This window comes from Pseudonaja textilis, chromosome 2 (genome assembly GCF_049901715.1).
Source record: "Pseudonaja textilis isolate UNSWEBS1 chromosome 2, rPseTex1.2, whole genome shotgun sequence".
NCBI classification, from domain to species: Eukaryota; Metazoa; Chordata; class Lepidosauria; order Squamata; family Elapidae; genus Pseudonaja; species Pseudonaja textilis.
Genome location: NC_141991.1, coordinates 90124782 through 90140391, shown reverse-complemented (window position 1 = coordinate 90140391; position 15610 = coordinate 90124782). Strand labels below are relative to the sequence as shown.

The window sequence follows — 15610 nt, the reverse complement described above, 5'->3', positions numbered from 1 at the left end:
GTTAAAGTTCAGACATCTTAAAGCTTGAGAAACACTGCCATTAGTAAAAGTACAAACAAAAAGTGTAAATAGGGTGGTGTTTGTTAACTTCCATTCCAAAACAAGAACTTTCTTCTGATTTAACTATTCTTTCGTCATGTACGTTTTAGGTCATTATCTTGCAGCATATCCCACTTTCTCTTAAGCGTCACAGACAGTTCACAGACAGATATTCTGTAGAACTTTTCTGTAGAATTTTCTGGTACAATACACATACCAATTACAATCTGGTTCCTGGTCTATACTTTTATGTCTCCATATTTCTCTGTTTCATTACACTAGTGAGGCTCTAGTGAGTTAGCTAACCCCTGGACCTTTGTTCCAAATGTTGGTTTAGAACAGTATGCCACATTTGGATGGGAGGAGCCTTGATTCAGTTCAGTTCATTGTGGCTTGATCAGTATGGCTTGAAGAGGGATCTCAGGTTCTAATTCTTCAGATTATGCATTGCTGACCTAAGGTAACCCATACTGATATCCAAGTTATTATAATGGTACAAGAACTGGAAACAATTCTACTATTTGCTCTCTCTGAAACAAGGTAAATTTTGGCATTAGAGGTAGTCCTTGACTTACAACAGTTCATTTAGTGATCGTTCAAAGTTGCAACAGCACTGAAACCACTTTTCACAACCATTGCAGCATCCCCATGGTTACATGATCAAAATTCAGACCCTTGGCAATTTACTCATATTTATGATGGTTGTGATGTCCCAAGGTCATGTGATCACCTTTTGCAACCTCCTGACAAAGTTTTTTTTTAAGAAACTTAAAAACTTCAAGGATTCACTTGACAACTTTGGTAAGAAAAAGTGTAGAACAGGGCAAAATTCAGTTAACAACTGTTATTGCTTAGCAACAGAAATTTTGTGCTCAGCTGTGGTTGTAAGTCATGGTCTGCATATGTTCTCTTTTGCTTTACAATTGCCCGAAATTAATGCTGCCTTTCTCAAAGTCTACCACTTGTCCTTGAAAAAGAATTGTTTTATATATATATATGTGAAAATTCACGGTGAAGTACCAAGCAGGTTAAACAGAGATTGATTTATCTGTTTGGAATTCCTGTGAGTCATTTTGTTTTTTGAGGTCGTATTATGAAATCTTATAACCCAAGTCATCCTGCTGGTAAGCTCTGGACAATCAATCAGCCTGCAACGTAGCACAACTGAGCACTCTAGAAAAGAAAACAACAACAACAATAACATAAATTCTACTTTGAATCCTACCTTTCCAGTTTAGTGTTTAAGATCTGCAGGTTGGAATATCTAGTATAAAACTCAGAATAATAAGGCTAAAAATGGACAAATACTTTTAAAAACTATTTTAAGTAGCAGGTAACATTATTTGCTTTAAGCTGCAATCCAGAGACTATTATTGACTCTAGGGGAGAGAAAAAGAAGGTATCTAAAGAAACCCTTTTGTATAATTGTTGTCCTTATTTTTTTATACTAGTAAGACTGGAAAGAGTTTTGGTTTTGCAGTGCAATTTAGACATTAATTGATAGCTCACACAGAGGTAATTTTAAAGGTGTAGGTATTTAGAAATCAAAGGTAACTTCAGCATGCCCAAATATAATAAATTACAGCCTATGGATGCATATTTTAGGATTGTTGCAGGAGGATGGGGAGAGGTTGAAACCACAAGGAAAGGAAATGCCTTTTTTATGTCAGCTTTCTGCAGTGGGAAAAGATAAGGTGCCAAATATATTAGAAAAGGTAGACACAAAGATGGAAATACCACAGCAGTGTGTACATGAGCTGGGTATCAATGAGATGGAAGAACCACTTCAGTCATAACATTAAGCTTAGCAAATGATGCAGAATGAAACTGCAGAAATAATCTTAGTTCTGAGTCTAGGTTTAGGAGGAGAAGAGATTTTCCCCCTCGCAAGATTCTTTTTTAGAAACTTCTGGCTGGTATAGAGTGCTTTTGTTAGAGGGATCTAGCAATGCCATGGAAAGTCAGTTTCAATTTCCTATTCCTCTCTAAATAATTAGAATAATTGTATGTCCTTGACCTGAAGAGAATGCTGTCACTGTCAGGCACTTAAAATAAAACTAGCTTAAGGTGGAGAAAGGAGGGTAAAGTTTTATATGTGTGTAACATTATTAAAAGGCATATTGTGGAAGGAGTGATGAAAATGCATATATTCATGAGCATGTCTCAAGTTCATATTCTTATCATATTGTATTAATTATTCTTGGAAAATTTGAGCTTCTTGATTCTTTAGACATTATTCTTTCTTAGAGACAGATTATACAAGATAAAAATAATTTAAGTCAAGATTTTTGAAGGAATATCTGAATCCTCTTGAGCTTGTTTAAATGTAGAGATAAACCTTAGAGGTTTATCTATAAAAACCAACAGCTTGGAGGCTTTTTATGTGTTCGGGTATCTTACTAAACTCCCTTACATCTTTTGCCTCATTATTACACCTTTCTGTCTCAGGTAGAACTTTGCCAAGATAGTGATTTGACTAAAATTAATGTTCTGTATCACTATTATTTTTAAATAGTGTGACTCCTCACGTGAAATAATTTAAACTTTTATTATCAATAGCTGCATTTTATTACAATATTATTTTTTTAAATAAAAGTTTTATTTAAGTTTTCAAACATACAAATACAAATAAAATATCTTTTTTTGAGTACAGTATGCCCTCGGTTTATCACTTCTCCATACATGCATAAACTCAATTCATATTTATCTTATACATTCTAATCCATAATTTATAACTATTTTCACATTTTTTTCAATAGCTTTTCCCTTTCTTTACTTCCTGAAGCCTTATTTTAAATGATCTCATTCCTTTCTTAATCCAATTACATATCTTTTTCTAATTTTTAAAATCTTTCTAATCAATGTTTTTATACTTTCATCTGTCCTATTTACAATTTCATATTATCTTTTCCCATAAAACAAATTTTCATCTGTAATTACTAGACTGGAGTGTAACATCTTTGTATCTTTTTTCAAATCTTGTTTAAAAATGTAAGTTACACCTTTACAGTTATAACATTCATTTTTTAACCTCTATTTTATAACACATACCTATTTTCAGTTGAAATCTGCTTGGTACATTCCCTTAAATATTTTACTTATTACTGTCTTTAAATAAAAAAACCAAACAATAGTTATTAACAGTAGTCAATAAAGTTATTATTCTTATTCAAGTTCATCTTGTCAACTGATAAAAATCTTCCATGTTTCTTTTCAGTTTTTTAAAAAACTTTCTTTTTAAATCACTGAGAGCCTTATTCTCTTTATAAATAAATATTCCACTACACATCAATAGAAATTTTTTCTATTACTTAAATCATCTAACATATTTTCTAACCCTTTTCTATTTCTAATATAACAATGCTATTATCCCATGCACCCTTGCAGAATCTTCTCCTTAAGTTAAATTTTAATCATTGTCTCTGTGTCTTTTAAATAGGTTTATACCTTTAATTCTTGTATGCTTTTCCTGTACCTCTATATCTTGTTTTGTCCTTTGTAGCTTCTTTTCCTTTCTCTCTTCCCTCTCCCCTTTTTATTCCCTTTTCTATCTGATTTTCTCTTCTGTAATCCTCCCTTCTACTTCTTCCTGATATTATGATTACTTTTCAAATTACTCTCTTTTTTTTTTTGGTTGTTGCTTCAATTCTTAAGTTTTTAACTCCCCCCCCCTTTCCCTTTTATACCCCGCTTAAAATTGCTTGGTCATTAAAGATTGCTTCTTCATTGTCCCACCCTTCTTGTTCTGCCAGCGTTTCTTGTTTTTCATAGTTCAAGATCTCCATTTCTAAAAATTGAAATACGAAGCCAAAAGATCCTCTTTCCTCTTATGCTTTTTCTTCTTGTTCTTTAAGTCTAATTTTTAACTCTTCAAGGAGTGATGCCATTTTAAAAAAATTTTAAACAACCCCCAATTGATTTTATTTTGTTTCATTAGGATCCTCCATCCAAAGTTCCAGAATCATCCAATAAACCAAAACTGTTTCTTGATTCTTTTCTCACTTTCTCTTTCCAGGGTCTTTGTTACCTTGTAACAAAGTTTCAGCTACAATGTATCTTTGGCAAGCCTTGTTAAAATTCCACTATCAATTTTTTTTTTAAGTTCCAGGTGGCCTCCTCCATTTTCCAGATCCCACCCTCTTTTTTCCTTTTTCCCTCTGATGCTTCTTTTTTTTTTAAAGAAAAATTTTTAAATTATCCAAGAATCTTTATCCCTTTGACATTTTATTTTCAACTAGAAATAGCCTATTAATGTCAAAGTGGATTAGTATCAATTTCTTATTCGAATTTTCTTAACATTCCAAGTCAATTAAAACTGTCAATGTGAGAAGAAAAAAAGCCAATTCCATTTCCTTTCCCTTTTTCTTTTGCCGCTTAAAATCTTTTTTAGGAATTGTATTAGTCTTTAAAATTCAAGTTCCAGGTACCTTAAATAGATGTTCTCTATTCAACCTGGTCAGTCAAACTATCTCCTTTAAACTTCCTCCTGCACAATCTTGTCTGGTTGGGTTTTTCTTTGAGGTGGCCATTTTTGACCACTGCTGCAACTGCCTTTGGGAAGGGAGTAATGGCTAGCCAAGGAGGAGAGATGAGGCTCTCCTCAACCCCGCTAATGGCTCCCCCTTCTTCACCACATCTACAGGGTGGCTTCAGCCCCGAATCCGGGCAGCTCGGGGCGCTCCAGCAGCAAGCATGGATCAAAACCGCACACAATCGCGATTTCGGTCCATTGCCAAAGAAACCCAAACCAGAAGTCCATTACAATATTATTTTTGCATGTTTATGTTTCCAGCTGTTTTGAAGGTAAAACAAGCAATCTCCAAAATTGTTGACCTCAAAAATCAACATAAAGATAACATAATAGAAGTTATGCAAGCTGTACATCACCCCAAGTTTCTTGAAAGATATATGAGATAAAAATACATAACAGATTTTAATTCACCAGTTTCCTTTACCCCAGCAGTACTATAAAAAGGACTGTTCATGATAGTTTTCTTGATGGATTGAAGGTGCATAATACTGTGCCTTGAAAATGGAGCTGAAATGGAATCAATCATGCCATTGGTTAGAATATAAGAAGAGACTGATTGATGAAGCCATGGGGTATGGCATGGAGATCAGAGAGAGACTGTGACCCTGTGGGTGGCTGGTGAAGTGATGATGTCCCCTCTGCCCTTTTTTAATTTGTAATGTCTTAACTTTGCTCATATGCTTTGGCTGCCTAATGAGAAGAGAGGAGTCACTGGAAAACCAAGTTAGGAAAGATTGAAGACAAAAGGAACAGGAGATGGTTGAAGAGGAAAAGATGGTTAGACAGTGTCATCGACACCATGGGCATGAATTTGGGCAAACTCTGAGAGAGAGAGCAGAGGACAGTAGGGCTTGATGTGCTATGCTCCAAAGGGTCGCGAAGAGTCGAACACAACAAAAATCTTAATTTTAACTTCATTCTTAATTCTGTTTTAACTTTGCTGTACTTATGCATATAAACCAGTTTTATGTGTTTACTGTAAACCACCCGGGGTCATTTAGATGAGATAGGCAGTGTAGAAATAAGATAAATAAATAAATGTTTGATGCTCAGAAGGATGAGGTGGATTCACAGCCCTCTCCTGCTGCTCTTTCTCTGCAAATGGTGTTCAGAAGCATCTTTTACTCCTGGAAGGGAAGCTTGTTGACAACTGTTTTTTATTGCATATTTACTTTCCTTTGCAAATTATAGCAGTGTAATACTTGGTGGGTCATTAACACTTCTTCATATATGTATTCTGTGGGAGGTGCAAGCAATACTTTCATAACTCTAGTGTTTCTTTGTTGGACAGCATTATTGGACAATATATTCTTGGGGGGGAAAACCTGGAAAATTTTAATTTCTTTTGTGCCATGGTTTTAGTTCCACTGCCACGATAGTAAAAAAAAAGCGCAAAGACTTGTTTCCTTGTTATCAAACTTGAGAGACTCTTAATTTTCATCATGTATCCTCTACAGTCATAAATTTGTTGTGATGGAACCAGCTAAAATATTAACGTTGTAGTGGGAATAGTCAAATACCCCCTCATAAATATTCAACAGCCATGAGCATGGCTAATATTCTGAGTGACTTTGCTTATTAGAAATTATTATTTCTAAAACATCAAAGTAGGCAGGAGCAAATACAATCAATATACATACATACATGCACACGCACACACACACATGCATTATATAGATGTCCATTTTATATCAAACTCTGGGCAACTCCAATCAGCAATTTTTCAACTCATATTGATGATAAAAACAACACAGTGCATAAATATATTAAATTAATATTGATAGGGATGCTTTTTCCCATTACCAAAACACAAATAACACTGACTTTTTTTCCCTTGCTTTTAGTTAGTTTTCAAAAACACCCATCAGATCATGACTGGCTAGTTCACTCTGTTAACTTCCTAGCTTTGGGAATTTAAACCCAACCAAAGGCCAACATTCAACCTGGCTTTTTGCAGGCATTTCTTGAAGCAGAAGACAATTCACATTAGGCTTATAATAACGCTTCCCTTTCCTCATATCCCAGAAATGGTGACATGTATCTATTCAACTTTTATACTGCAATAATTATGTTTTGGGAAATGGATTTGGGAGGAAATAAAAAGGCAGGTGAATGCTGGAATATTATGATCAATATACAACATACTGTACTGTATAGTTTAAAAAAAACTCTGAAAGGCAGGAGACTTTCTCACTATTCTATGGAAGTTATTTAACAGTCAAAGTAACCTAGAGAAAGTGAGATATTCCTCTTAGAAAAGTCCTAAGTCAGACCCCAAGATGTTATTGCTTTTTAGTGCTAAACATATACTGGTAGCTGTTGTACAGGTGAGTAAAAAAGGTTACATACATGACTTGCTTAATTTTGCAGTTCTGTTGTGAACATGGGCTTCCTGGAGATGTTTCACATTATAGTCATCTAATTTGACTTTCAGAATCTAGAATTTGGGGTAGGGACTGATCTCTGCACATTCCCAGGACCTCTGTTGATCCCATGTGCCCAGTAACTTTTTTCCTCCATAAGGAAGCTCCTTAAAATCGGAACCTCCCCAAAGAAAGAAAATGTATACCTATTATGCACAGTAGGAGCCATTTCTAGAAAAATCTAGATTGTTAAGGACATATGGAAGATCAATTTACCATGAAAAAAATGTATCTAAATGACTTGACAGTGGATTTTGATAAAGTCCATATATAATTGTCATAGGTATGAGTCAATAGCAAGAGACCTAGTAAAAAAATTATAGGCTGTTATATTGATAAATGAAAAGTTAATGGTAAGGCATTTCTCGGTTAACAAATAGCCTGGAAGATGCTGGTTTTGCTATACTCTCCAGAGTCCAGTTTACTAAAGACATGTGGACGTTTCTGGATATATGTCCTGTTTGGGTTTTTAGTGAAATCTAGATCTAAATTATGTAAGCTTTGAAAAACAAAAAATATGATTAATTATGTTATTTTTCTTTCAGATGGCTGCCTTGAAGTATATTGCATCTGTTCTCCAAGATGTAGAAACAGTCTTTGATGTCAGATTGCTTAGGTGAGATGACATTTGGAATTCCAAAGCTTCAGGGCATTTAGATGCTTGCAATTTTAGCATGTGCCTTCAGATAGTCACGTTGCAGATTGCAGTATATTTTTGGCATAAATCTAGATTCTGCTGGCTCAGTCTTACATAATTTCAAGCATAATGTAAGCAATACCATTTGCATAAGAAACTTGCCCAGAAAGCATGAAATTCATGCAACTAGATATAGAGCCTTTAATTTTTTATTCATTAAGGTTTTTTTTTCCCCAATTACCTTGCTATACACAAGGGACTCCATATAGTTTCTTATTTGTTTAATACCTTTTCTCAAAAGCCTCCTCATACTCTTTGCATGACTGTCTTAAGTCTTAACAATTTCCTGACCAAACATTCTGATCAATATTTTTTTATCTACAGCCAGCTTTTACATGAATTTTTTGCCTGCATTCCAGCAAATTTGCAGAAGCAAAAAGTTCAATCAATGACAGAAATTGTACACAGCAGTCTCTTTAAAAAACAAGGTAAGTAACAATTAGAACTACTTTAGTGTTCATAAAGTCCTCTTCAAAGGTCATAGGTATGGCTTCTTCTAAAGTTGCATTAGCAAATTTAACCTTCCCAAACCACTATAATTTTTGGTTTCAAAAGCATTAGTTTAATACTAAAAACATACATATGTGTTGTACTACCTCTCACAAAATGGATTTTGCTTGTGTTTGGCATATAAGTAACTTTCTTCTACCCAGGATTGCACCATAATTTGTTTGGCCTTCCAGGGGCCATAAGTGGAACAGCTCCAATGTCATATTAGACTTAGAATAACTATTGTCACTTTGAATGTACACTAATCGGCATACGTTAAAATGAAATTTTGTTGCATAAAAGCTTTCAAAGGATCATCACCACCTCCAATATGCACTACACAAACATGACAAAATAAATAAATACAAAATTATGTATGTACCTACATATATTATATGACACATTATGAAAATGGGTAGAACCAAACTAGTCTAAGAATTAGAGGCTCAGAGAACCCACTCTGATAGAGTTTCTTATGAAGCAGCACTGCTTTTTTGTCATTTCACTTGGGCCTCTCATCTGGAAGTATTTATTATTAACAAAAACAATGGTGTTTGGTTTGGTTCTTGCTGGATAACTTTTTGAAAGTATTCATATGAAATTTGGCAGCATCTATTCCCTCAGAACAAGCAACTTTCGTAAATATGTATGTCCAATCTACCAAGAAATAAAAACATCATTAGCATTTCTCTTGTTTTGGTTTTTGCAGTTATCCCAATTCCAGATTATTTTTAATGGTAAGAAGGCTGAAATGTGAATGATGATAGATAGAATGAGGATGGATGGATGGATGGATAGATAGATAGATAGATAGATAGATAGATAGATAGATAGATAGATAGATGAATGATAGATGGATAATAGGTGAGAGATATAGATCAAGGGTCTTCAAACTTGAACCTGAATTCCTGAGCAAACATGACTGGGAATTGAAGTCCACAAGTCTTAAAGCTGTCAAGTTTGAAGACCCCTGAGATAGATAGATAGATAGATAGATAGATAGATAGATAGATAGATAGATAGATAGATAGATTGAATACAGTAGATAGTCACAAGGGAAAAGCCACTGCAGTGAGATGTTTTTCAGTTACAGTGTAGTAAAGGAAGAAGCATTTAGATGTGAACCTAAGTCTTCCCTGTCTCATATGGCTGTCATGGGTGGAAAGTGGTTAGCCTAGAGGAGAACCTGGAACCATGCCATTTGTTTGGACAATATGTATTTTAGAGTTGGAAAAAAATATCTGTTTTAGAGGGATGGACCCCTGATCATAGTTACAAACAGTAATCTTTCTCACTGATTCCATATGGCCAAAAGAGGCAACCCATTTTATTCTCCAAAATGCCTTTTGATGTCATAACTTTTTTTGAACTGTTGTCAGTGAAGAATAAGAGCAAGTGATGCTTTGACTTAATGTAGCACACGATCCTAGTTTCTTTGTAAAAGGTGTATATGCATGCAGCCTGAAAGAAACCAGATAAATACAAGTTCTTCAAATTAGTTAGCAAATTTTAGGTATATTGGAAATTTCTACAACATTACTTAGAGGAAATGTTAAACTAACTGGCATCTACTTTTCCTCTGGGATTTCACTGGGGAAATCTCATCCCATTAGTTACTTTAAAAGTAAGTTATGTCAAAAACTATTAAAGGCAACCCATAACTTAATAACAATATAGAAAGGTTATTCTGAATGTTTCTAACTATTCATGAAAACGTTTGCAAAACAGCCACCTCTCATTTTTGATTGTAAAAAAGCCATTAATTGTGACTGGAGGAAGCCTATGTAATTGTCTCAAAGAGTTTTATAAAATATGATGAAAAGAAATCAAGAAATTCTTTTCACATCTCAATGCTATGTTTTCATCTAGAAGATTTAAATCAGTCAAAATAAGATTAATAAATTAAATGTTATATAAAAGTGACTTTTTAATGAATGAGTATAAATATGATAGGATCTAATGCTTTTACCCTCTTCCCTCTGTTGCTTTTGGTCCTCATATGTTAAAAGGTGATAAGATTGAAGATTAATATCAATATTGTTTAAAAGATATTGGAGGTTTTAAATTAGAATTATGGTGAGTTTCATTTGGGAATGGTAACATGAAATTTGAAATCTGTCTGGGATCTTTTTGAGTCAGATATCTCCATTAAAGGACACAAATTAAACTGCAAATTTTGCTGGGGAGACATTTTTTTTCCTTTAAGTGACTGCTCAATTACTTGATAAATCTGTCAAGTGAACCTTTCTTACATGCCAAATAATTTATGATGGCCACAGTTTCTGCATTTTAAAAACTGTAGCTGCAGAACTCTTAAAAAAAAGTACTGTTAGTTTTAGCAAGACAATGTGAAGCTGTTGATTCTGGTCAGTGGCTGATTCCATGAGTGAGTTCACATGAAATACCAGAGCACAAACTAGTCAACCACTGGTGTCATCACCAGTCAAATTGTGCAAACCTAATGTGCATGTTTGGTGTAACAGTTTAGCATGCAGATCCAAAAAATGTGGTTAATTGAATAAATTATGGATCAATACTTCATGGATATATGAATCTCTATGAACCCACTGGTACATTAAGAGAGGCCAAAACCTCAACACCTCAATACTTGGAATTAAGTCCCATTAAATTTGTTAGTGCTTACCACTTTTGAGTATTAAAATATATAAAATAAAATAAAAACACTTTGAAAATTGCAAAAGAACTGTCACAGTGACATAGTGTACTTGGAAAATTATCTTGAACCCAAGCATATTGACAAATGAATCCATGGTACAAAAACATCTGCTGAACTAGAGAGATGCTACAAATGGTTTTGCATGAAGTGATGAGACAGATAATAGATAATCAGAGTTGGAAGGGACCTTGTAGGTCATATAGTCCAACCCCCCACCCAACGGGAGACCCTACACCATTTCTGAAAAATGGCAGTCCAATCTCTTCTTGAAAGTCTCAAGTGATGATGTTCCCACAACTTTGAAGGCAAGCTGTTCTATTGGTTGATTGTTCTCACTGTCAAAAAATTTCTCATTTCTAGATTAAATCTCTCCTTGTTTAGTTTCCATCCATTACTCCTTGCCTGGCCTTCAGGTGCTTTAGAACAGGGGTCACCAACCTTTTGGACCTCAGGAGCCACCAAACTCATAATTTTAAATCCTGCAGACAAGATACCCTGGGAAAATCCCCAAAAAAGTCTGTAGGAAAATTCCCCATCCCATTTTTCTACCAATTGATTGTTCTTTATTTGGGATCACAGAATACCATCTTCAGCTCCCTTCTCAGGGGGAAAGAGAGAGAGAGAGAGAGAGACTTTTGGCTTCATGCAGGGAAAACAGCAGAAGCAACAGAAGTCTTTCTCTCCCCCAAATTCTGCCAGAATGGCGCAGCCTCTTGGAGCAAGATGCCTTGCAGGGTCCCAAAGACTCATTTCTGGTGGAGTTTGGGGGAGAGAAAGAAAGACTTTTGCTGCTTTCCTTGCATGCAGCCAAAAGCAAAAGAAGAAAGAAGCAGCCTGGTGGCCAGGCAAGGTGTGTGGAGAGAGTGGCACAAGTTCCCCCCTCTACTCTTTCCCCCATCCCCTCACTACCTGGTGTTGTTCTCAATGCAAGCGATGCAAGCCTAGTGTTCCCATGGGCCATGTGGGCAGCACAACCTTGTGTTCCCGCACAGCCTGGATTAATTGCTTTGGGGGTGACATTTCTCTGCAGACCACCAAAATTTTCTCGTGGACCACCAGTGGTCCCTGGCACATTGGTTGGCGACCACTGCTTTAGAAAATAGCTTGACCCCTTCCTCTCTATGGCAGCCCCTCAAATATTGGAAAACTTCTATCATGTCTCCCCTGGTCCTTCTCTTCACTAGACTAGCCATGCCCAGTTCCTGTACCGTTCTTCATATGTTTTAGTCTCCAGTCCCCTAATCATCTTGGTTGCTCTTCTCTATACTTTTTCTAGAGTCTCAACATCTTTTTTATAGTGTGGTGACCAAAACTGAATACAGTGCTCTAGGTGTGGTCTTACTAAGGCTTTATAGAGTGGTATTAGTACCTCCCTTGATCTCGTATCTCTCTGTTAATGCAATTTAGGATTGCATTAGCTTTTTTGCTGCTGCTGCACACTGCTGGCTCATATTTAGCTGGTTGTCCACTAAGACTCCAAGATCCCTTTCACAGTTACTGCTGTTGAGCCTGGTTTCTCCCAGTCTATATGTGTACTTTTGGTTTTTCTTCTCTAAGTGTAGGACTTTACTTTTCTTTACATTGAATTTCATTTTGTTAGATATGGCCCAGTGTTCTAGTCTGTCAAGATCCACCTGGATCTTGAGCCTATCTTTTTGGGTGTTAGCTATTCCTGCCAGCTTAGTATCATCTGCAAATTTGGTAAGTTCCCCTTCTATTCCCTCATCTAAGTCATTAATGAAGATATTGAAGAGTACTGGGCCTAAGATAGAATCTTGTGGCACCCCACTGCTTACTTCCGTCCATGTAGACTTAGACCCATTAAGGACTACTCGTTGAGTACGGTTTGACAGCCGGTTGCGAGTCCACCTAGTGGTGGTGCTATCTATTCCACTTTTTTCTAGCTTACCAAGAAGTAGGTTGTAGTTGTACTTTGTCGAATGCCTTGCTGAAATCTAAATATATTATGTCCACAGTATTTCGCTGGTCTACTAATTTAGTCACTATGTTGAAGAATGAAATAAGATAAAATAAGAGACTCTATATAGCCTAGGGGATAATCCAAAACATTTTGCAATATGTATGCTGAACTATTAAATTATGGTATATACCTCTGAAAGTTACAGCAGAAAGAATTTCTGCAAATTCATCTCTCTGGATATAGGGAGTACTTCCAGGATGACTTTCTGTCATTAAACAAATTTTTCCCATAAGGAATAAGATAGTGAGTCACAAGGTATTGTGACATGTTAGGTATTCTAAAGTAGGATACATATAATTTTTACATTATTGAAAAATAAATGGAAAGAATGTAGTGAATTCTCTTTCCCATGATTCTCTTCTTCCCTTTCAAGTCCTTTTCCCAATTGTTCCTTAGAAGTGAGTTACTCCTACATCTAAAATTTTAAAAAATATTTCAAGGAGAAATGACAAGCAAACCCACATCACTTCTGTGCTTTGTATCAACATTTCTTTTGAATAAAGTTCACTTCTTGACACTTCTAATGAGGCTATAAGTACGATACACAGTTCTTAAGAAAAGTGAAGGAATGGTTTGCTATTGCTTTTTTCAGGAATTTTTTCCCTGATTTTCCCTATGCCTGGTGCTCTGCTATCCAAGCACAAATCAAATTTGACTCTTTTCTTCCAGGTCTGCCTAGATGTGTCCAAAATAGGCTAATTGACATCTTTTATAAAAATGGCATATCTTACTGTAAACAAGTCTAAAGCATTCCTATAGTAAAAATTCATAATTTTGGAATTGCATAAGTACAGTAGTATATTGTTAGTCAACTGTTTTGAAACTCGTCAAATTTGGTACTCAATGCATTTTGAAGTGAAAATTTTATTCTAGATGAAATTCTATTCATCATTTGTTTGGTACTCAAAGCACAAGCTAGAACTTGTCGGTGTCAAGTTCACTCATCATATTATTCCTTATGGGAAAAATTTGTTTGCACTCATCATTTTTGATATCCATTGCTTCTTCTGGAATCAATTAACAATGAACACTGGATATCACTGTATTTGTATTTTTAAAAGGACACCCTGTATTACATTTCAACCTTGGCCTCAATCGGTTTCTATAGCAGCAGTCACCAACCAGTGGGCCACAGCCCACTTGGTGGGCTGTGAGAAAATTTTGGCAGGCCACAGAGAAATCTCACCCCCAGAGCACCCCCCCCCCCAAAGCAATTAATCCAGGCTACACAGAAACAAGGCTCCGCCACCCACACTGAACCGGTAGTTACACTGGTCGGATCCCACCCCTGCATGTAAATAGTTCCTTTATATGGCAGCTGAGCACCTTATGGTCTGTTCTGGCTCATCACATGAAGCTTTAATTCTGAGACATTGTAATATGTCCTGCAGGTTAAGAAATTCTATACAAGCTATTAAAGGAACATCTATCTTGTATAATCAATATAGTTTGCCACCAGTACAGGTAAAACTAATTCAAATATAACATTTTATTTTTTGGATAATGGGAATTAAGAATTGATTGTCTACTTTATTTAAAGATATCTGAAATGTAATAGGAATAAACAGCTATATAAATTCCTATTAGCACTAATAAAAAGCCAATATAGCAAAATTAAAGTCTAGAAAGATAATGATTATGTTATCTTAATAGCAAAGATTAGCATGCTAAGTTGGTTATTAGTTAATTTATGTCCATGATGAATGGAAATCTGCATGAAATAGTTTGCAATATTTCATAAATAGTAGGCAGCCCATCTTGCATGGTTAGCATACTTTTTCCAATTTCACAGCAATTAGTATATATTCCAATTTTCTTACAGGTTATCTATTTCTGATATATATTCACAAAATATTGTTTCCCCACAGTAAGAGATGTTTGAAATCTGTGATGCATATTTTGAAACTAACTGGGTATAGATTTTTATAGGATTGGCAAAACAACAACAACAACAACAACCCAGGTCCTAAGTGATAGTTTATTTTCCATTCAGAAACAGAATAAGAGAGAATACTCTTCTCAGTCAATGGAAACTGACTGTGTGAGTCCTACATAAATGGAGTCAGAGGAAATTCCACATGACTGACCATGTCTACATGGCATCATTCAGACAGGTCTCCATCCATACTTGTCTCCTACAAAACTGAGCATTTCAAATATGATAGGTTGTCTGCTCAGAGTTTTAACACATCTGGGGGACAATAGGAGGGCAAGAATGTCTTAATTATACACTCCTGACTTCTACAGCCGAAGCACCTTCCCATTACTGTTGAATGTAGGCATTTTAATTGTCCTGTCTCAGTTAATTTACACCTGCTGTTTCAGCTCTCCTTTTCACTCAATAACTTTTTCAGCTCCATAATGACATAAGCATTTAGTGCTCTGCCTGCATAAATGTACCCAATTCATCTCCTCTTATTTTCTTTTAAGAGTTGCAAGCATTAGAACAACTGAAAACTTGGATGACTACCAAGAAATTTCTATTTATTGGGTCATGGAATAAATGTACATTATACATGTGTGCACGTGTACATACATATATACACATATACAAATATGCATACAACACATACACACACACACACACACACACACACACACACACACACCAGTGGTGGGATTCAAATTTTTTACTACTGGTTCTGTGGGCATGGCTTGGTGAACATAGCATGGCTTTGGGGTGTGGCTTGGTAGGCATGGCAGGGAAAGGATACTGTAAAATCTCCATTCCCTCCCCGCTCCTGGGGAAAGGTTACTGCAAAATACCATTCCC

General features: G+C 35.6%; 1 protein-coding gene across 1 annotated transcript in view; it reads left to right on the top strand.

Annotated features, from left to right (window-relative positions):
• The window catches only part of DOCK2 (dedicator of cytokinesis 2), a 316322-nt gene that overhangs the window by 74257 nt on the left and 226455 nt on the right, over window positions 1–15610 (top strand). The window contains exons 24-25 of the mRNA XM_087924559.1: window positions 7539–7609; window positions 8015–8118. Of these exons, the coding sequence (XP_087780685.1) occupies window positions 7539–7609; window positions 8015–8118 (175 nt within the window). The remainder of the gene's footprint in view (window positions 1–7538; window positions 7610–8014; window positions 8119–15610) is intronic.